Genomic DNA, 21765 nt, shown 5'->3' on the forward strand with positions numbered 1-21765 from the left:
CAGTGGTGCAGGATTAAGCCCATGGGCAGTGTCTTACAGCTGTTAAAATGCATAGACTTTAGTGGAGTGAATCCTAATGTAACCATGACCAGCGGATGCATTTTTAAATAGGATTGTGCTTATCCACATTTGGTGCAAAATTTGTTTAACATCATGTTAGTTAGAATAGGTTGGTTAATGCATTCTCTAACTCATTACTTTTCCCCACTGTAGGCAAAGCCCGGACTGTTTTAGTATTAACACTTTTACTGCCATATACTCTTCTGAAAAAAGACCCAGTTAGAGCATATGCTCAATTTTACTACCATATACCTGTCCCATTAAAATCTGTGAGATTCACAGTAGTAAAGTTATGTATATTTGCAGGATCAGGGCTATCAGGGCTATACCTCATTCTAGGGAATAGCATCAGACAAAGTCATGAAAATTTATTTTTTATTTTGCGGTGTTGGTTTAGTGTAAAATTAGCAGTGGCGTGTACAATCTACAATAGCAATATTTAACATCATTTGGCATCATTGAACTGGGGCCCACAGAGTTTGATGGAAATTTCTTGTTCTGTTTTAAGAAAATCTGTCTATTTATGTCTGTGTATTTATAAAACACGCAACTTAGTAAATAAATAGAGTACAGACTTATATAACCTCTATGCTGTTTAGCTCATTGCAGGAGTACTTTGTAATAGCTCCATTCCAAACATCCTAACTCTTGATTTCATTGATGTAAATAGGGCAGTTTTGTCATCTTTGTGGTTTTATACCAGGAAGTTTAGTTCATGGTTGATAACGCGTAATGTAAATCATAACATTTTTTGTGGTAAGGTGTGCTTGCACAAGTTTAATGCATTAATATACAAGAATCTTTTCAGATTTTTATTCTTTTATCCATGTAGAATACTCTCTTACTGGCCAAGTTTCCTGATCTGCTTGTTTGCAGTTGGATTGTTTCTAGGTTATTGGATCATCATATTGTTTTACCAGTATATGCAGTGATTTGGTAGTATTAGATTTCTTTTTTCATTGTAAGATTTAGCCTTTTAGGGAGCTCTTCTTACTTTAAGACTGTCACATGGCAGCTGCTTATGGTTTTCTGTACAACAAAAGATTGACATGCACTGCAAAGATGTTTTGGGGGCTTAGATCCTCATTCTGCCAGCACTTAGGGATGTGTGTAATTCTACTTGTATGAGTAGTCAGTGGGAATATTCATGTGAGTAGAATTTAGGTGTTTGCAGGATTGAGGGCCTTAGTCACTTGTCATCCTCAAAATAAAATGTTTTTAATTTTAGTAAATTCTAATGTAAAGTGAAGTACTTTTTAAAGCCTTCACTTCCATTCAATAATGTACAAAAATGGAAATATATTTCAATAAAATTTGAATAACCTTTTATTTTTGCTCGCTCTGGATTTCAACTTGTCAAAGAGGAAAGCGTAAGGAATATCAGAGATTGCTGGATAAAATCCAGTCAGCTGCTTTCACAAATTAGTCATTATATGAAGGGCTTATTACAGTTTTTTTGAAATGACTACATAAATAGATTTTTGTATTATAAATTAATTTGTTGGACCCATGGACTCGAAAACATGATTTCTTGTTTTTTCACTCCTATTAAGATACAGGAAGGCTAGGTCTGGAATGTGAGCCCCTGACACTGGTGAGCAGTTACTTGAATGAGTAGTTTAACTGAAGTCTACTGAAGGAGCTGCTTTTTCGAGTAACTACTCACCAGTGTGAGCAGGCACTTTGTAGTCTGACCGTTAATGAATTAAGTTCTATTTCCTGGTTCAGCAAAGAGCTTAAACCTGTTTAAATCTTTTTTGTTCTTCAGTAGGCCTTAAAGATGTGTTTAAATGATGTGCTTAAATTTTAAGCATATACTTAAGTGCTTTGCTGAAGCTGGGCTGAATCCTGCTCTCTAGCACGTGGGCTGAATCCTACCTATCAGACATAGTGCTTTCTGCTGTGAATAGTCACAGTGAAGTCCAGAGGGAAGTATTTGAAAGATCTCTCTGATCTTGCAACTTTGGATGTGAATGGTCATACTCTTATTAAAGTCAGAACTGGAGGTCAGAACATGGCCTTTATAATCTTCCTCTGTTAAGAATCTGTTGTTCTAGCTATGTGTTTTGTACAGTCTCTTTGGGAGGTAATTCTGTCTGCTATTTCAGTTTATTCTTCGTCATAGTCATGCAAGTGGCATTGGAAATCAGCAGTTTAGATCTTTAAATTGGTATGTAAAGCTTTGTAGCAGCTTCTTTATTATATCTTTTCTAATTTTAATAGTTTAGGGCTAGGTTCTACCACCATTACCCATTGCTGAGTAGTACCTCTCTATGCTAGTCCTCTGGATTTCACTTGGACAACTCACTTGGGGCGTGATCCAGAGCCCATTGTAGTCAATAGAAAGACTCCAGTTGTCTTTAGTACACTTTGAATCAGGGCCCTGTCGTCCCTGATTCAGCAAGGCACTTAAGCTTATCCCTAATCTTAAGCATGTGAGGAGTCCAATTGACGTTAAAATTGTTTTATCACTTGATTAAAGTTAAGCATGTGCTTAAGTATTTTCATCAGTCAGGGCCATAGAAAAGTGAATAATAATCAGGGTGAGTAAGGGTGGCAGAATCGCCCCTTCGTGCTATTCAAGAGTTATATCAATATTTTTTTCTTGTGCGTTTGTTGTTCTGACAACTGTCTGTACAGTCAACCCTCGGTGTTGAGCGATGAAAGTGAAGTTTCTCTTTCCTTCCCTTCAGAGATTGCTACAAAAAGTGCTCACAGTCAGATGTTTATTGTTCACAGTTCTCACCATATGTTTTGCAGACACCGTTTATTACAAATCAAACAGAATTAACAACTGATAATAAGTGAGTCATGATTTTTGAATGTAGTGTTGAATGGATATGCCAGAAGATGGAGCTGTTTGAAAGATTAGCATAAATATGTTTTATCGTTTTGGAAAACTTTTTTGCTGCAAACAAAGGGAAAATCGTCTCCAGAGTGCACTACATGGGGTGCAAGCAGTCATTGAAGGCATATATAAACTTAATCAAACTCTTTTGTTAATAGCTGTACTTCATGAAAATCTGTTTTCAGACATTATCAGTGGAGTGTAAGGAGGCTGAATTAGCAGAATGGTTGATTGGCTTCAGGCTATTTTATCATGCCAAACGGACTCCTTCCTTTATTCATATTGTGCCTTAAAAAAATGCTTTTTTGCAAAGCATATCTAATCTATTGCCCAATTCTCAAGTGTGGTATCTAAGTTGTAAATAATAATGTTCAGTGACAATTAAGTAACAAATTAAAAATAAAAACAATTCCCCCAGTAAAATATAATAGTAACACATCTCTTCCCTCCTCCAAAGGCATCTGCACTGCTGATCCCAAGATTGGACCATCACCCAAGTTCTCATGAAGCTGTAGTGTATTGTCTGACTTTTTTGTTGTAGTAGCAGAAGATCCTTGAACAACACCAGATACACTAAAGGCATTCAGTAAAAATAGCAGTAATCACAGTCCTTTGTGCTTCAACTACTCTATGTGTAAAATAGGGATAATAATTCATCTGTGTGGCTGAGTTAAATAATGTTTGTAAGGTGAAGCTGAGATTCTCTGATGAAATCTAGATCAGTGCAGTTGCTGTTGATGTTTAAATAACTTACGGATGCTTTGTGTTTACAGGGTAAAAATAATGTCCTGTTCTGTTCAGATTTTTATATCTTTGGCTGAGTAAAACGTGAGGCCAAAGGACCCAGCTTGTTTCTGTATGGACATGTGCTATCTGATGTCTCAGCACCATGCTCTCTGTATTTACCCTAAGTACTGACCCCTCTTACTGTCATATCCGAGTGCCTCACAATCTTTAATGTATTTATCCTCACAACAGCCCTCTGAGGAAGGGAAGTGCTATTATCCCCATTTTACACAGGAGGAACTGAGGCACAGAGAGACTAAATGACTTGCCGAATGTTACTCAGGGAAATCTGTGGCAGAGAAAGGAATTTAACCCAGGTCTCTCAGATGAGCACCCTAGCTGCTGGTTCATCCTTCCTGACTGGCTATACCGCTGAGACTGCCGCATAGATATTCCATCATTAAACATGGCTGACTCAGCTCCTAAACCTCAGTTCTTTCAATATCCCTCTGAAGCATCTGGCATTGGCCACTGTTGGAAGACAGGATACTGGGCTAGATGGATCTTTGGTCTGACCCAGTATGGCTGTTCTTATGGTACTTTTTTGGTGGTTACTGCATACCCAGAGAATTATGTTAGGGACTGGCGAGGGGATTCTCCACACTGTAGAGTTCAGGGCAGTTAGTATTTCCGCTGTGATTAATCTGTTGAGAAGTCATAGATCAGCTGAGGGCAGTGTGGTGAATCTGCTAAGAATTAATCTCTTCTGCTGTGCGGGGATGGATGATACTCTCCAGAAGCAGGGAGGTTCCATGCCAGGTGGGGAGGAGTGGGTCACAAAGGGTCTGGTGGCCTTGGGAGGAGTGTGGCATTTGGAAATAGTTGGCATAATGGGGCCAAGCTGATGCTAGATCCTAGCACTTGGAGCACCTACAGTGCTTGCCTTGGCGCTTGTGGTGCAAAGAGCACACTACCAGACATCTAGAAGGTATGGGGGGGCACAATAGCACTCCAGCATCCCACAGGAAGGCAGTGATTGCTCCAGTTCCACCATCCCTCATGGCTTCTGCCAGAGAAGGTCAGCTTCGGTTTGGTTTCCATCCAGGGCTCCAGGGCAGTTTTGCTAGTGGATGCTGAACTTAGTACATGACGCACTGTGGGGCACCAGAGAGGTTGAGACCATATTATGCAGCCCCAATTGCCCCTTAGCAGACTTCCTGATGTTTGTGGACCTTAAGAAAGTTGGGGTAAATTTAGTCCATTGGCTTTAGTGGCTTTGCTGATATCAGAATGTGGCTCTTCTTGAGTACTTTAAACATAACGTGCCATAACTTGTACTGCGGAGCAGCGAGAGGAAGGGACTGATTGACAACGGGAAAAGAACCCCTACTGTTTTCTGGCAATTTTGATATTTGTACTTAAATGAAAGAACCAAAGGGAACAGATGACTCCGCGCAGTTCAGCTTCAAGTTAATGACCAGCGTATTCATGCAGGGAAAATACCTCCCTGGAGAGCAAAATAACTCCCCCCGCCTTCCCAGAATTACAAGTTGAGGGAAATAGATAGTTAAGTTATTAAGAACACAATTCTCTGCTCCTGTGAGAGATACCGTACAGGTAGCATCCTGCTGATTCCCATGCTAACTGAGATGCATTGCAAATGACTGAATTTTGCAAACTTATAAATGAAGGGAAACAGATGACAACAACAACAAAAAGCCAGTGTAAGTCTTCCGTCTGCCCCCAAGCAGCAACGCTTCATCTTTTATAAATATACATCACTAACATGGTGCATATTAAAGCTGGCTAACTGATAGCTCTCAAAATGTAATTGTGGACGAGGAATCCCCATCGAATCGGTGTGTTTCTAGTGGGGTCCCACAGTGGTTCTTGATCCTGTGCTATTTAACATTTTTATTACTTACCTAAAAAAAAACATAAAATCATCACTGCTAAAGTTTGCAGATGACACAAACATTTGGGAGGTGATAAATAATGAAAAGGACAGGTCACTAATTCAGAGCAATCTGGATCACTTGGTAAGCTGGGCTCAAGCAAATAATATGCCTTTTAATATGGCTAAATGTTAAATGTATATCTCTAGGAAAAAGGAATGTAGGCCATACTGACCGGATGGGGGACTCTATCCTGGGAAGCAGTGACTCCGAAAAAGATTTGGGGGTCATGGTGGATAATGAGCTGAACATGAGCTCCCAGACTGATGCTGTGGCCTAAAGAGCTAATGCAATCATAGGATGCATAAACAGAGGAATCTTGAGTAGAATTAGAGAGGTTATTTCACCTCTATATCTGGCACTGTTGCAATTGCTGCAGGAATACCGTGTCCAGTTCTGGTGTCCACAATTCAGTAAGGATGTTGATAACTTGGAAAGGGTTCAGAGAGGAGCTGAATCTATTTAGCTTAGCAAAGAGAAGGTTTTGGGGAGTCCTGATCAGAGCCCCCAAGTCCTTACATTGGGAACAAATATATAATAATGGGCTTTTCAATCTAGCAAAGAAAAGCTATAACATGATCCAAGGGCTGGAAGTTGAAGCTAGACAAATTCAGACTGGAAATAAGGTTTAAATTTTTAACAGTGAAAGTAACTAACCATCGGAACAATTTACCGAAGGTCATGATGGATTCCCAATCAGTGACAATTTTTAAATCAAGATTGGATGTTTTTCTAAAGGATCTGCACGAGAAATTATTTTGGGGAAGTTCTCTCATCTATGTTATACAGAAGATCAGACTAGATTATAACAATGGTCCCTTCTGGCCTTGGGTTCTATTAATTTCTAGACTTTTTTGAGTCATTAGGAGAGCAGTTCATGATCTTGTACCTATTTTCTGGGCCAATTTATAATATTTTTAATCAAAACAGTGTGCTTTCTCTGATCGGCACTTCCACAGTACAACTGCAGGTAAACATAACTTGCATAATTATAATGAGACAATACTCACTTTGCTGAACCTTATTAAGCTTTGTGATGTGGTGGACAGGTAAGTAAAGTGGGAATAATTACACTTATCCTCCTATATCAAGTGTTTTGAGATCTACACATGATAAGCACTGTATGGGCTTCAGTGGAAAGACTCCCATTGAGTTCATTGGCTTTTGGATCAGGTCCTAAGAGTGCTAAATATTTGAGTAATACTGTACAATCTGACTGTTGCTGTGCTTTGTTCCAGCTGAGTCATTACACCGGCTTTCACTGCGTTTCAAGAGAAGAAGAAAAAAATCTTTCATTAAAAATAGACTATGCATATTCCATGCTTTCTTCTTCCTCGGGCAGAGAGAGGCCTATGTCAAATCTGAGTTTGGGATGCTACTTTTGTTTCCTTCCCCAGTGCTGCAGAAATCCTTCTGATGGGGCCCTGCAGGGAGTGGGCTTTGTCAAGTTTGAGAGGGCAGGGCAGGGACCGGAAGGGGAGTGACATCTGTGCTTTGCCAGGTTCTCCTGCTACCAAATCAGAGGGATAGACATTTTGCATTGAAAACTTAATGCACTTTCTCTCTCTGCGGTTTGGATTGCCTCCGCCAATGGAGAGGGTCGTTGATTGTGGGGAACCTTTTGGAAGGATAGCTCCCGCAGGATTGGCTGGGCAACACAGCAGAGACAGGAGTGGGAAAAGCCCGTTTATTATAATATAAAAGGTTAAGAATTTTCGAGCCATCCCAGGGAGATGTTTTTAAAATAATGGTATGTTTCTCATCAGGTGGCCCATGAAGCAGAAGGAAAGAGGAAACTACCTGCTGTTAGATCTGGCTGTGGAGGGAATTCAGTTTTGGTGGAATCAACATCTTGCATACATAAGAAGTTTAAAATGTTAGTAACTGCAGCATCAGTATATAATGTAGTTCTTCCTTCCTGGTCACTGCTGCTGGAAGTGCCTGAGCCTGATATAGATCTGAAGTGACATTTAATACTTTGACCTGCTGATCTCTTTAAGTCACAGAAAGTAAACATGTCTTCCACTCTCTGAATCTAATTAACGAATAGGTCAGGCCTCATTCATCCCCTGGTATAAGCCTGTAGGAGTCTGGGATAAATCTGACCCGTTATTTTTTTTTTAAATGTTCCAATTGTGAAAAACTGACCAATCCAAAAATTCAAAGTCAAGGCTGCCAATCTGTTCTTTCCTTCTCCTGTACTGGAGTGTTGCAGTGCTCTCCAGTGAGTATGCTAGTATATATAATGGACAGCCACTCCTTAGTCATTCCTAAAGAAGTAAAAACTCTCATAATAAATAAAGAATAACTTGCATTTTCATCATGTGTTTCCATCTCTCAGTTTTAAGTTTTAGTGCCCATTTCTAGTACCCAGGCTTCATCAGGTCAAAGCACTAATGAGTTCACAAGCACTGATGAGTTTAGGTTTGCAACACTCTTGCGTGGTAGGGCAGTATTATCACCCCCATTTTACAGATGGAAAAACCGAGGCACAGAGAAGTTGATTGAGATGAAAAAGATCACTCAGGAAGTCTGTGGCAGAGCCACTAATAGAAACCATCCTTCCCCCAGTTCTTTGCCTGAACCACTGATGTCAGTGGGAGTTTTGACTGAGTTGAGAGTCAGTAAGGAATACAGGTGTGAGTCCGTTATTAGACTTTAGGGAGCAAAGCCTAAGGTATTATCTTTTCTTTAGGACTCAGGAGTGAGAAAGGATGACAAATTGCCTTTTAACATCTCTGTAAAGTGCCATGGTCCCTTGAAAGTTTTGAATATACTAAAGGAATCTTCTCTTTTTTTAAGGAATGCAGACAAAATTTTTCTAATTCTCTTCCATTATTAAAGTTCGTTCTTCTACGCATATGCTTATTTTATGTCTATAAAGTGGTTTATACTGAAACTATCAAAAACACACACACTTTCCAGTTTTTGTCATTCAGGCCCTTGGTACAAGGTTGGGAGACCTTCAGTTTACATTTGAAAACTTTTAAGTTCAAAGATGCAAAAAAATTAATTGCTTTCTCCCCCACCTCCACTTAACCATGAATTCCACATGAGTGATGGATAAAATCATAGAACCACTTGGTATGCAATGTATCATATTCAAATAATATTGTGAGTAGATTGGTTTTTTTAATGTTTTTTAGCCATAACTTCATTGCCTTATATTTCTCTCCATTGAATTGCATAAGAGTTTGTCTGCCCATTTGTAGTCTGTCCATCTCCATTTGGATTTCTATTGCCATCTTTCCTTGTATTGGCTGCTACCAGTTTTGTTTCATTGGGTTATTTTTTTCCAACTTGCTCCATACACTTTATTACAAATTATTGATATACTGTATAACCGGATTCTGCCCAATATTAATTTTTGTGCCATTTGAGAGTCTCTTTTCTTCATTTCATACCTTTCATTCCCAAGAAGATTGATTTCCCCTTAGATTTGATTCTGCCACTGGCAATGCTCCCATTGGCCTAGGACCCAACCAAGTTTGGGAAGACTGTCATTGGCCTCAGTGGATTTTGGATCAGGCCGTTTGAAAGGAGTAGAATCTAGCCACATCCTAAGTAACACCCTACATCACATTTACTGGCCTCCTAATTTTATCTTTTGTGTGATTATATTATTTTAAAAAACAAACAGATAAATCAAACTGAGTTCTAGCTTTGAAGTCAGTTCCTGTGCTTTTTGGTCGAGGACTAGTAAACCTAGAAAAGATTATTTGGAAATGTTTAAAGGGCATTCACAATTAGCCATTTGGAATATTTTTCCAGAATGCTACAGTAGAACCTCAGAGTCACGAACACCAGAGTTACGAACTGACCAGTCAACCACACACATCATTTGGAACCGGAAGTGCAATCAGGCAGCAGCAGAAACCAAAAAAAAAAAAAAAAGCAAATACAGTACTGTGTTAAATGTAAACTACTTAAAAATTAAGGGAAAGCAGCATTTTTCCTCTGTATAGTAAAGCTTCAAAGCTGTATTAAGTCAATATTCAGTTGTAAACTTTGGAAAGAACAACCATAATGTTTTGTTCAGAATTACAAACATCTCAGAGTTACGAATAACTTCCATTCCCAAAGTGTTTGTAACTGAGGTTCTACTGTATAAGGAAGATAAATTTCATAAGATCATGGGCTGATCATTGTCCTTCAGAGAATAAAATAGAAAAGTAATTGGATTACCTCAAAACAGACCTCAATACAGATTGACTAATATTTATTTTGTATATATTTTTTATCAAATATCTGGGTTGTTTTGTTGGTTTTTTGGGTTATGTGTTCTTTTTCTCTTTCATTATCTTTGTATATTATCTGACTCAAAAAGTAATGCAGAAACTAATATTAAAAATACCGTGGTCATTCAGTATGGTGCTTTGCTTATTTGAAAACAAGACTTGAATTTGACATGGTTTTAGATTTCAAGTTCATTAATTTCAAGGAAAAAAAAGTTTATACTAGGATTTATTAAACTTATTTTCCCCTTATTCTTGTGTCCATAAAAGAGCATTCATCCTGGGCCAGGTCTTCAGCTGGTATAAATCAGTGTAGCTCCATATTGAATGTTGCATTTACACCTCATTAGGATCTGGTCCTATATCTTTTTACTTAAAATACATAGTACTATTTAGTGTCACCATCTGACTTTTGAGTGTTTACATATTAAGTCATTCAGTGGCCCTTTTTGACATTGTCGTTTCTGCAGTCTTGCTTAACAAACCTTTTGCTGTACCAAGAAACATAATTAAAGGTTATAAATTGTTTATTTGCTCTGGGGGAAAAGGAAAAAAAGTTAATAAAGCTTAACCCATGTGAAGTTGTGGGGACCACCTTAAGAGACTACTGCATCCTGCTAAACTTTTATGCTGTCTGTTTGTCAATCTGATAGGTTCCTCTTAACTTTTTTCTGCCTCTAATAAATATGAATTAGGAATATTGCAAAAGTTTCATAGGGAATCAATTTATTAATAAATTTACATCCCATGACCTGCCATGCTTATGTACATTTAAAATCTGGGTGAATTGGAGGTAATTATTGAAATATGACATTGCACTTGATAAATGTAATGCACCTCTGCAGTACTGCTTACTAATGTCTACGTCCAGAGGCACATCTGGGATTTCAAACTTTAATTATCTGTAGCCTACACTGGCATATTCTCTTACTCATACATGGAAAATGAGGATGCGCTTTCCTGTTGTGATTTCTAGCCCTCAGTCCGTGGAATTGATTCATGGGCACAATTGGTTAGCTGGTTAGATTCAGGCATGTTAGTTAGGCTGGCAATGAGATCTCTCACAGGATGGTACAGACCTGATTCATCCTACAGATGGAATTTAAATATGTAGGGTGACCAGGTGTCTGGTTTTTAACAGGAACATCCGCTTGAAAAGGGATAATGGCGGCTCTGGTCAGCACCGCTGACCGGGCCATTGACCGTCAAGTTGATGGCACCGCACAGTGGGGCTGGCAGGCTTCCTGCTTGCTTCCGTGCCGTGCAGCTGCCGGGAAGCTGCCGGCATGTTCCTCCTCTGGCTCCTATGCATGGGGCAGCCAGGGGGCTCCTCAGCGCTGCCCCTGCCCCAAGTGGCGCCCCTGCAGCTCCCATTGGCCAGGAACTGTGGCCAGTGGGAGCTGTCAGGGGTGGCACCTATGGACAGGGCAGTGGGCAGAGCCACCTGGCTGCACCTCTGTGTAGGAGCTGGAGGGGGGACATATCACTGCTTCTCAGAGCTGCTTGAGGTAAGCGCCGACAGGAGCCTGCACTCCTGACCTCCTTCTGGGCCCCAACCCCCTGCCCCAGTCCTGATCCCCCTCCTGCCCACTGAATCCCTCAATCCCTGCCCCGAACACTCTCCTGCACCTCAAGTCCCTCATCCCCAGCCCCACCCCAGAGCCCACACCCCCAGGTAGAGCCCTCATTTGCCCCCCCCCCGGTGCCCCAATCCCCTGCCCCAGCCCCGATCCCCCTCCCACCCTCTGAATCCCTCAATCCCAGCCCAGAGCACCCTCCTACACCCCAAACCCCTCATCCCCAGCCCTACTCCAGAGCCCGCACCCCCAACCGGAGCCCTCATTTCCCCCCCCACACACACACTCCTATCCCCTGCCCCAGCCCTGATCCTCCTCCCGTCCTCCGAACCCCTTGCCCCCAGCCAGAGCCCTCACCCCAGCCCTCTGAGCCAGCCCAGTGAAAATGAGCGAGTGAGTGAGGGTGGGAAAAGTGAGCAATAGAGGGAGGGAGGCTGGAGTGAGTGGGGGCGGGGCATGGGTGGGGTCTTGGAGGAGGGGCAGGACAGGAGTGTTTGGTTTTGTGCAAGTAGAAAGTTGGAAACCCTAAGACTGCCCATTGTTCTTTGATTACTTTGCCATGTGGGTTCCACGTGCCTCTTCACACACAAAACAGCCTGATTCTTATAGCTATCTGGGCAAAAATTCAATATGTTAAGGGTTCAGGAGGGGAAGAAGCAAGGCTTGGGGAACCTCAGGGACATAATAAGCTGTTTACAGCAGGTGCCTCACAGAATTTTTCTGAGTTTTCCACTAGTCTGTAAATGTGGACAAGTGACTATAAGTGCAAAATGCAGATTCGGTCCTCTGTTTACATAATGGGGGCAAAAACTATAAGGTGCTCTTCAGCCGAGTTCATAGCACCGTAGTTATGATGTGTCAAAGTGAAGCCCGCTTTATGTGTTTCTGCTTAAGATACTTGCAGTTGCCTGCACTTTGGCTATGTTTAAGGGAAAGAATAAAGGAGAGATATCGTCGTGCCCTTGAATGTGCACACAAGTAAGAAATGAAAGTTAAGTGACAGGAGCTAATTATGATGATCATTTGTATAACTTTAATATGCATTCGATATATCTTATTTGGAAATCCTTTGCCCAGCATGTCACGGAAACCTATGTTTCCCTTTAAGACCTGATCTTCAGTTTGTTTGATATGTGTGTGTGTGTGTCAGCCTCCTTAAGCCTTTCCCATGCGTGAGAACATCATTGTGTTCTGTATATGCTCCATTTAAATCTGTCTGACATCTATGTGGGCTGCTTTCCATGCATGAACATGGGCGAGTTACATCTCTGCCTTCCTTGGTTGCTGGACTGCAGCCAAGGGCAGATTAAGTTTCTGTGAGCAAGAAACTTGTCGTTGTGATTCCTCAAGTCAGAACTGGGAGCCATGGCAGCCCTGGAAGGGGGCAACTGGAATCCATGCGACAGAAATGAAATCTGTGGGGTCCTGCTGTGCACCTCGGATTTAAACTTTCATTTATGGTTGCTCATTTCAAAATACCGTTCAGCATTTTAATTTTGTCGAAACAAATTATCATGTGAACCTTGTTGCAAAAGTTCTGAGTTCTGAAACTGGAATGTTTCTAAAATTAAATCTCTGGCAATTGTTGATTATATCTAGCAGTTCTAAAGCTCTTTGTAAATCCCCTGCTGCCTGTGTTTCTCCCTTCATTTATTCAGAGAGCTTCTCTCATTCTCTGCTCTCTTCACAGTTCCTTACTACCCCGTGGGTCAGATTGAGACCTCGTGTGTCTATAGGAATCTCCTAACTAAATTGGACCAGTGGTCTGGCTACCTCAGTGTCCTGTCTCCAACTGTGGCCAATACCAGCTGCTTAAGAAAAAGGTGAAAGAAACCTTATAGTTGGCAGTGATGGAATAACCTGCTGGGACAGGGTGCTAGGATAGCACCGTTGGCACTCAGCATGCTGCAGCACAAAGAAAGTTGTGGTTCAGCTGGGAGCAAATAACCAGTTTCTGTTGGGGGGGGGATGATTGACACCTGGGTTGTAATTGCTGGGCTAATGAGACATTTGGCTCAGTAGCTAGGTGGTTATATAATACATATATATACACATATATATATACACACACACATTTGGGAGGAAAAGGAAGTTATGGGGAGCTCAGAGGATGAGCTGCTGGAGGAGAGAGAGGGCTGGGTGTAAGTCTCCTGCTGTATCTTTGTGTCACGTTCTGTTTTGCTTGGGAACTGAAGAATAAATGTACACATGGTGAAAATTTCTTTCCTAACTTCCATAAATTAGAGGGTGGCTTATGCCTTGATGCAGAGGTATTTATATCCCTTCCAAAACTGTTTGAGTTGTTTTGTTCCGTTTTTTTACTCTGTGCTCCCTCTGGAGTAGTCAGGTTTCCCTAGGTTGGGAAACATGGCTGTGAAACGAGATGTGTTCCTGAGTTACCCCTTTTTTTGGTGGGAACTGGATTTTGCGGTATGTGGGCTTGTCTATACGAATGCCTAGTTCTTGGCAAATGGGTGTAAATCGACCCCTCCCTAGCGTGTCACACACTAAGTGTCTGTGTGGACCCTGCTGCCATGCACTAAAAATTCCACAGTGCGCTTTAATCTATTCCTGTTTCAAAGGCAAGCCCTCTGTGTGCTGTTTTTGTGTCATGTCCATACTGCTATATTTAATGGTACACTCATTTTTTTACAAACCTAAACATTTCACTTTTATATTTATTGGTACCTTGATTTTGAGGATGTTGTGAGTCCTGCAGTAAATCTGGGGATTATTTCAAAGTATGCAGAGCTATCTGCTACCACTGTTTTCCTGACTAAAGTTCAGGCTACATATTAAAAAAAAAAAATTGCAGAAAAATTCAAAATGATTGAGTCTTGTAGGCCGAAAAGCTACCTGTCTTTGCTGCACTGTGTGCAGGGGATACGGTGATTTTAAAATGAACATTATTATTTACTTATATTTTAAGCACAAAAACTTCAACCACGTAATTAACTTGGATGGTGATACTATATCCAGTTCCATACTTACTTACTATATATATAGCTTGTTCTTTTGAAAGTGTGTGAGTGCGTGCATGTGTGTTGAAAAAAACCTGCAGTTTGCCTCTGTGTAGCTTTCTAGAGGAAATGTCAAGTTGTGTTGCAGCATTGCTGTTGTTTATCAATGAAACATTGGGGCAGAACTCCAGCTGGTGTAAATTGTCATACCTCACAGCTACATACCTTCATGGGGAGAAAATACCAGATACCAAAGGGCTCTTCAATCTGGTGGAGAATGGCATAACAAGAACTCATGTCTGTAAGTTAAAGCCAGACAAATTTAAATTAAAAATAAAGCACACATTTCTAACAACGCGAGTGATTAACAATTTGGAACAAATTACCCAGGGACTTGATGGATTCTCCAACTCTTGAGATCTTTAAATCAAGATTGGATGTGTGTCTGGATGATACGCTTTAGCCATGCAAAAGTTTATTGAGTTAAATGCAAGTGTAAATGAGTGGAATTCTCTGGTCTGTTTTATTCAGAAGGTCAGATTAGATGATCAAATAGTTCCTTCTGGCCATAAATCCTGTGAAACTGTGAGTTTATTACCATTTACCCAGCTTTTGTGCCATCTGCAGACTTTATCAATGGTTTTGTTTTCTTCCAGGTCACTAATAAAAATGTTCAATAGCGCAGGGCCAAGAACTCATCCCTGCAGGACCCCACTGGAAACACCCATTAGATGATGATTCCCCATTTTCAATTACATTCTGAGGTCTATCAGTTAGCCAGCTCTTTATTCATTTAATGTGTGTCAATTTTATATCATTCTATTTATTAATCAAAATGCTGTGCTGTACCGAAACAAACACCTTACGGAAGTCTAAGTATTCCCATGAACAGGATTACCTTTATCAATCAAATTTGTAGTCTAATCCAAGAAAACAAAATCAAAATATTTGTTTCTGTTGTGTTCACTCCTTATCAATAATTGATTTGATATTTTTGAAAATATAAAAACCATAACAAAAAAAGCACAGTTGGGGACATCTGCTTAATATGTGCTTCTTCGTATTGATTAATCTTTGGAACTTGAAACTGTTACCATACATGAATGATTCAGTTGCCCTGAGGTGGCTGAGAAATGATGTGTTGCTCCAATAAACTTGAGTACGCTGCAAAGGGTGAAAGTTGATACAGCGTATTGCATTCACTCAGGGTTTCCATTTTTCAACAGTTACTTGCTGAGATAAAGAAATGGAGATATGCTGCATGGTTTTTGTTTTGATGCTATTGGGAAATCTGTAGAATGGACAAATGAGCAGTAGTGCATTGCTCCAGGGGCATTTACCTTTGTGATAAACTTGGCAGTTCATCCCACAAGGTAGATACAATTTAAATTGTTTAATTAGGTAATATTTTTGTTGCAACAGAAGAGCTCCTAAAACTACGTATTTTGGTCCCACACCAATGCACAGACTTCAGAGTAACAGCCGTGTTAGTCTGTATTCGCAAAAAGAAAAGGAGTACTTGTGGCACCTTAGAGACTAACCAATTTATTTGAGCATGAGCTTTCGTGAGCTACAGCTCAAATAAATTGGTTAGTCTCTAAGGTGCCACAAGTACTCCTTTTCTTAATGCACAGACTAAAACCCATTGTCTTTCATTGATATGATACTCCTGCCTAGGAAACATTTGTTACCTTGTAATTGTAATGCATGGAAATGCTTTGCTTAGATTCCCTTTGCACTAAAAACAACAACCCACCCCCTTGTCTCCTTTATTGACAGACACCTTTTGTGTCTTTCAGACTGACCATGTAAAGCTGCTGAACATTATGCTGGCATGTAGAAATGCAATAGGTAGTAAACTCCACTGGGCTTGGGGATTGCAAATGTTACCCTCAAGTGGATGCTTAAATTTGTCTACAGCGCAGCTGGGAGTGTGCTTCCCGGTGTGGGTAGACAGACACATGTTAGCTCTGCTTGAGCTAGCATGCTAAATATAACTGTGTAGCTGGGGTATCATAGGTGGCGCCATCTGAGTACAAGCCCACCCGGACCCCCTGGTTGTGCACTTGAGCAGCTAGCTCAAGTTACTGCATACCCTACCCCAGTTATACTGCTGTATTCAAGCATGCTAGCTTGAGAAGAGCTATTGTGTCTCTATCTACCCATGCTCAGATTATAGGCATACCCTGTGTGTGTCCCAGCTGCATTGTAGACATACCCTGAGAAGCTTCCATTTTGCACTTCTAAGGCTTCGGCCTCGTGGCTTTTCGATGGTGGGCGAGGTGCTATACTCTGCTGTCAGTTACACAGCTGCAAATCTGGAGTAACTCCAGTGGAACTGAAAGCTCAATAAACAATTTGTTTATAACTATTCTTCCGTTCGCTATGGAATTTCTCTCCACTGCTTTTTGTTGGTTAAAACCTTGACATGCTATTGATTTCTCTTATTAAGAAGGTCACTTTGTGGCAACGGTTCTCATTTCTACCCTTCCAAGACATTTTTAAGTATCAGTAGCTGTTTTAATAATTGACTGCACAGTATTTCTTTTATCCTAAGCAGGTGCTTATAATGAGGGTTCGGCATGGGGCGCAGTTGCCTGCTTTTTATGGATCTTATCTCTCTTCTCTGTCTAAAATAAACTTCAGGTAGCAACTCCATTTATCAGAGGATAGAAATCTCCTTTGTCTCAGAAAGGCATTAGTCACAGGTGCCGTGAGCTATATAGAGGATTTAACACAAAGCCTGACAAGTACCCTATAAACACTTCAAACTTTCACTATTCTTCAGCGGGTGACTGAAGCATGAGAATACTTTCATACTAGCTGCCCTAGTTGATGATGGGAGAGAATGTGTAAAAGCTCTGGACATTGTCAGATTTTTTTTTCCTCTTTGGTTGCTTTTGAGTTAATAAAGAAAATAGAAACTGGTTGAAAATGGATATTGGAAGCATTCAGAGAGGAAAATATCTGCTTTGAGGTTAACTGGATTCCTTGACCATAAAACACCTTAATGCATTGTATTTCAGAGTTGAAGTATAATGCAGGAACATTTCTCAGTGACCAGATACACTATATCTTTGGGTAGCTACTTTCATCTTCCATCTTGCTGAAAGACAGACTTCCTTTTTTGTAACGTGAGTTCAAGATGTTTGTCAAGTGGTGCCTAGAGTCCTTTTCAATATCTTTCTACCTCTCTACATGCAGCATTTTAAGGAGTGCTGTATAATTAAAGCATTTTTGTGGTATATATTTTTGCATCTGTTTTTATTTTCTCATAAATAATTGTTTCATCAAAAATCCAATTTTTTTTGTTTTATTTGACACGTACAATATAGCTCAGTTGTATAGAATCTAGACATTGAGAAATGGACGCATTTTTAACTTTTCCTAATTAATTTTTTCCCAGGTGCTAATATAAACCTTGTAGTGCTCCTTTGATTATATACACAATATTTTTATCTGTTTGCATTGTAATTTTGCTAATGTACATAATGGGCTTGAAATACAGAAAATAGTGTTGAGGGAAGTCTGGTTAGATCTGTACAGTTTAGTAACAATACACTTATTTTTAGAATAGTACTTCTATTAAACCTCAAACAGTCAGGCCTAGCACAAGCAATTAGCTTATAGATAAGTGAAGAAGAAAGTGCACATTCGACATATTTTCTAGAGAACACCTCTTTGCAGGGCACTGTATTTACTGTATAATACCTGAAGAATAAAAGGGCTAAAGTGAGAGATTTAAAATAAATGAAAATATGCGGCACAGAAAGAGAAGGAGGTGGAATAAACTTAGATGTGATCTACACACAATTTTTGTACCTGTATAACTATTTTGCTTAGGGGTCTGGGTATTTTTATCAGAATAATTGGCACAACCCTTAGTGTGGACACCGTTATGCTGATCTAAAGGAGCCATATACCAGGATTATTTCCCTTCTGGCGCCTTTATACTAGCATGACTGCATCTACGAAAATAGTGCTGTATGGTATAGTTACTGCTGTACAATTTTTGTGTGCAGAGGAGCTCCAAGTGGTGTTCTACGGATAGCATCCACACTTCAAGTGCTACTGAAGGAAGATTTGCTGATATACACTTAATGTAATGGTGTACTCTGCGCCTTTTTAATGGGCCATATTCTGAATTCCTCAGTCAGTTTCCAAAGTCTGGGAGTTTAGCCTGAGAAATGGAATTAGTGAATGTTGAGTGTGGGTTTCATGATATGTCCCTAAAAACAATACATATTATGAATGGAATTTTCAAAGGCACCTCAGGGAGTTAGGCATCTAAATCACATTCAGTGTCAATGGGAGTTAGTCTCTTGGAGTATTTGAAAATACTAGCCTGTATTTTTTAAATACATATTGGTGATAATTAAAAAAAATATATTACGGTGCTTCATCTTGAAATATTCTTGAAAGCTGCTTCTAAGTTGTAGGCATTGTGATGCTGCATTGCCATCATCATGCAGCTACATTCATCCAAATAGCATAACCCTTCGTGTGAAATGATTATGTTAATTTAACACGAAGGTTGCAAAATTAATCACTGAAAAGGCAGGAAATACCAGAGTTGAGATTGCATGCACAACAGATTTCATGCAATCTAATGAGCTGCCAGTGTGGACACGGTAGAAAAATGTCTCATTCTTTTGCTGGACCAAGCAATACCTTCACATTCCCAATGTGACACAAATCAGCTTTTGAAGAGATAAAGGAATATTATGAAGTTTCAGAGAATGGAGTAGCAGAACCTCTAGTATCTACATCAGTGTGATATGGAGAAATCCTTGTGATATTTTCATTCTGCACTCATCAGTGGGTTTCCCCAGAGCTAACTTTATATAGTCATTGATATTTGTTAATACATAAGGTAGGTATAATTTGTATGAGTTTTCAGACACAGTTAACAGAAATCAAGAGGATGGACAGGGAAAGCAGCTTGACCTTCAATGGAAAAAGAGTTATTGCTTTCCATTTGGGTAGCAGTGCACTTTTCACTGTGGTTACTCTCAGCTTGTCAAGATACACAGTACCCAGGGTCAGTAGAATTGAAACAGTTTGATACTGTAGTGAAATAAGGTGTACATATCTGTAAAAATATCAGAGGTACGAGACATAAGAAGACACACCAAATGTTTGTTTCATACAGAACTGTGTTGTAGTTTGTCAGTTGTAAGATCAACATGAACACACTTGTGTGTTTCTCTTGTCAGGTAACCCAGGACTGGCAGGCTATTACAGGACCTTCATACGGGCATTATACCATGGACTAAACGGGCAATATCCAGTTTGGGTTGTGAGCCATGCTGGGCACTGCAAGCCCCCTAGTGGCATGGGAATGACAGAAGGTACTGTACTGTAATTTGTAACATACACAGATTTTACCATAGCAATGATTTGTCCTGCAAAACCTATGTTTATTAATAATATCACTTAACACTTCCATGGTACTATTCATCTTTGGAATGCCCTCAGACATTCCCTCAGAACAACCTTGTGAGGCAGAAAGTACTGTGAGTGTTCTTATTATCATCTGTAGGCTCCTCTACATGAGAGAGTTGCTGTGGGTTCACTGGAACTGATTTTAACTGATTTTTAGCAGATTTATTTTGGTTTAGCATAAATCAGTTAGGGGTAGATTTAAGGTAATTGGAAATATTTTGGTCTTAAACCAAAATTAAAATGTCTATATGTTGATTTGCACCAGTGTAACTAGATTTATCTTAAAACTGTTTTTAAATCGATCAGTGTAACTTCTGTGTGTAGACAAGACCTTTGTCTTATAGATGCAGGGAGGGGCCAGGGAGAAGGAGCACAGTGACACAGTCCAAAGCCATGGAAGTAGTGTGGCCATATCCAAAACCCAGGACAAGGTTTCCTGGCTTCCAGGCCTACACCCTGACCATTAAATGGTACTTCTCTGGTCTTAAATTACTTCCTTAACTCATAGACAAACCTAAGCATTTACTCTTTGCATTTACACCTACACGAAGCAGTTTTCAGGATAAGGGGGGCTTAAGAGCAGAAATGTTTAAGGTCACTTTCCTTACCATAGCGTTAGCACCTGAGCTTTTGAGCCTTCGTATAAGGTTCAAAGTGAAATCTGAAATCTAATGGTGTTTTTGTCAAATTGCTACAAATCATTCTGGTCAAATGTCAAACTCTGAGGCAAACATTAACACTTTGGCCATGGGAGATGAGAAGTCCCCATGCTTCCAACTACTAGCCATACCATAGTATATGTTAGGATCTGCACTTGCTGGTAAGTCTGCAGCACCATGGAGTTAATAAAAACATAGAAAACTGTTGAGGGACAGCTACAGAAAAAAATTAATGAAATGATGCAAGGCTTTGGTGTAACTTTTTGTTTATTTTATTAGGAGCAGGAAGTTGAAGTCCTGTCAGTGTGAATTTAGAATTTATTTAAAAATATTCCTCAGGCAGCTTTTCAAACTAGTCTTCTAGGAAATCCAAAAATTTTAATAATTTTTAAAAATTTAGTAGTATTACTAAACTGATTTCTTGAGTAGGGCAGCAAGCTACACTCTGTGATAACACGTTAAGAATTCACGTAATTTCTTATTAACCCATGGGAAAATGCTAAACAGATAGAAGTCCTCGAGTTATATCTCATTATCATAATAATAAATTGAGTGCAATTGAGGGAACAGATGTTGGTCAGTGTTGGGAGAAAGGAGAAGAGGAAATAACAAAAAAGTAAATTTTGAGTTATTAGAAGCTGATCCCCTTTCCTGCATATGTTCATTGCAACAAATGCAATGAACAAAAGCATGAATTAATTGCAAATGCTTTATCTGAAAACTGCAAACTAAAGCCTCAAAAGATGGAATAAGAAAAGAGGAAACCAGAATGAATCTCTAAAAAAATTATTTGTGAAGTGTATCTATGAGGTGCTGCAGTGTGAATAACCCACAAAAGTGCCTTAAAGAGTCAGCACAAGGAAAATGCAGTCAGATCACACCTGCAAGTGTATAGTGCAAAAATATAAAACACTCATGTTACACAGTACACTCATGTTACACAATACAGTTGAAAACTGAGGGAGGTGGGAAACCTCAGAAGAATGAAGTTTCCTATTCATTTGTCAGGATGCGAAAAGAAAAAAGTGTCTTCACTGCAACACACATCTGCAAACGCATTCCTCTCTCAACACTAGGATATGGGTGACTTTTCCAGTTGATACTGAGTTTGACTTAAACATCCCTGCTATTTCTTCATTGTCTTCATTCAGTTTGCAGAAAACAATATTTTATATTAAGTTTTCTCTTTTCCAAAGGGGTCTAAAAGCCCATTACAAATTATGGGGCAAATCCTGACTTCCCATGTAAGGCTCAAGTAGCAAGGTGCCTTGTTTGGCCCAGTGGAATGGAAGGCTCTCCG

The 21765-nt window shown here is 39.9% G+C and overlaps 1 protein-coding gene across 5 annotated transcripts in view; it reads left to right on the plus strand.

The window, feature by feature from the left end:
- Positions 1-21765, plus strand: part of LDAH (lipid droplet associated hydrolase) — a 174918-nt gene that overhangs the window by 26467 nt on the left and 126686 nt on the right. For 4 of the 5 annotated variants that reach the window (XM_084625066.1, XM_084625067.1, XM_084625068.1 and 1 more), the window contains exon 3: positions 19578-19712. The exons of the other annotated variant lie outside the window; for it this stretch is intronic. In XM_084625066.1, the coding sequence (XP_084481192.1) occupies positions 19578-19712 (135 nt within the window). The remainder of the gene's footprint in view (positions 1-19577; positions 19713-21765) is intronic. 5 annotated transcript variants of the gene reach the window in all.

The sequence above is a fragment of the Lepidochelys olivacea genome, assembly GCF_965140295.1.
Source record: "Lepidochelys olivacea isolate rLepOli2 genome assembly, chromosome: 3".
Lineage (NCBI taxonomy): Eukaryota > Metazoa > Chordata > Testudines > Cheloniidae > Lepidochelys > Lepidochelys olivacea.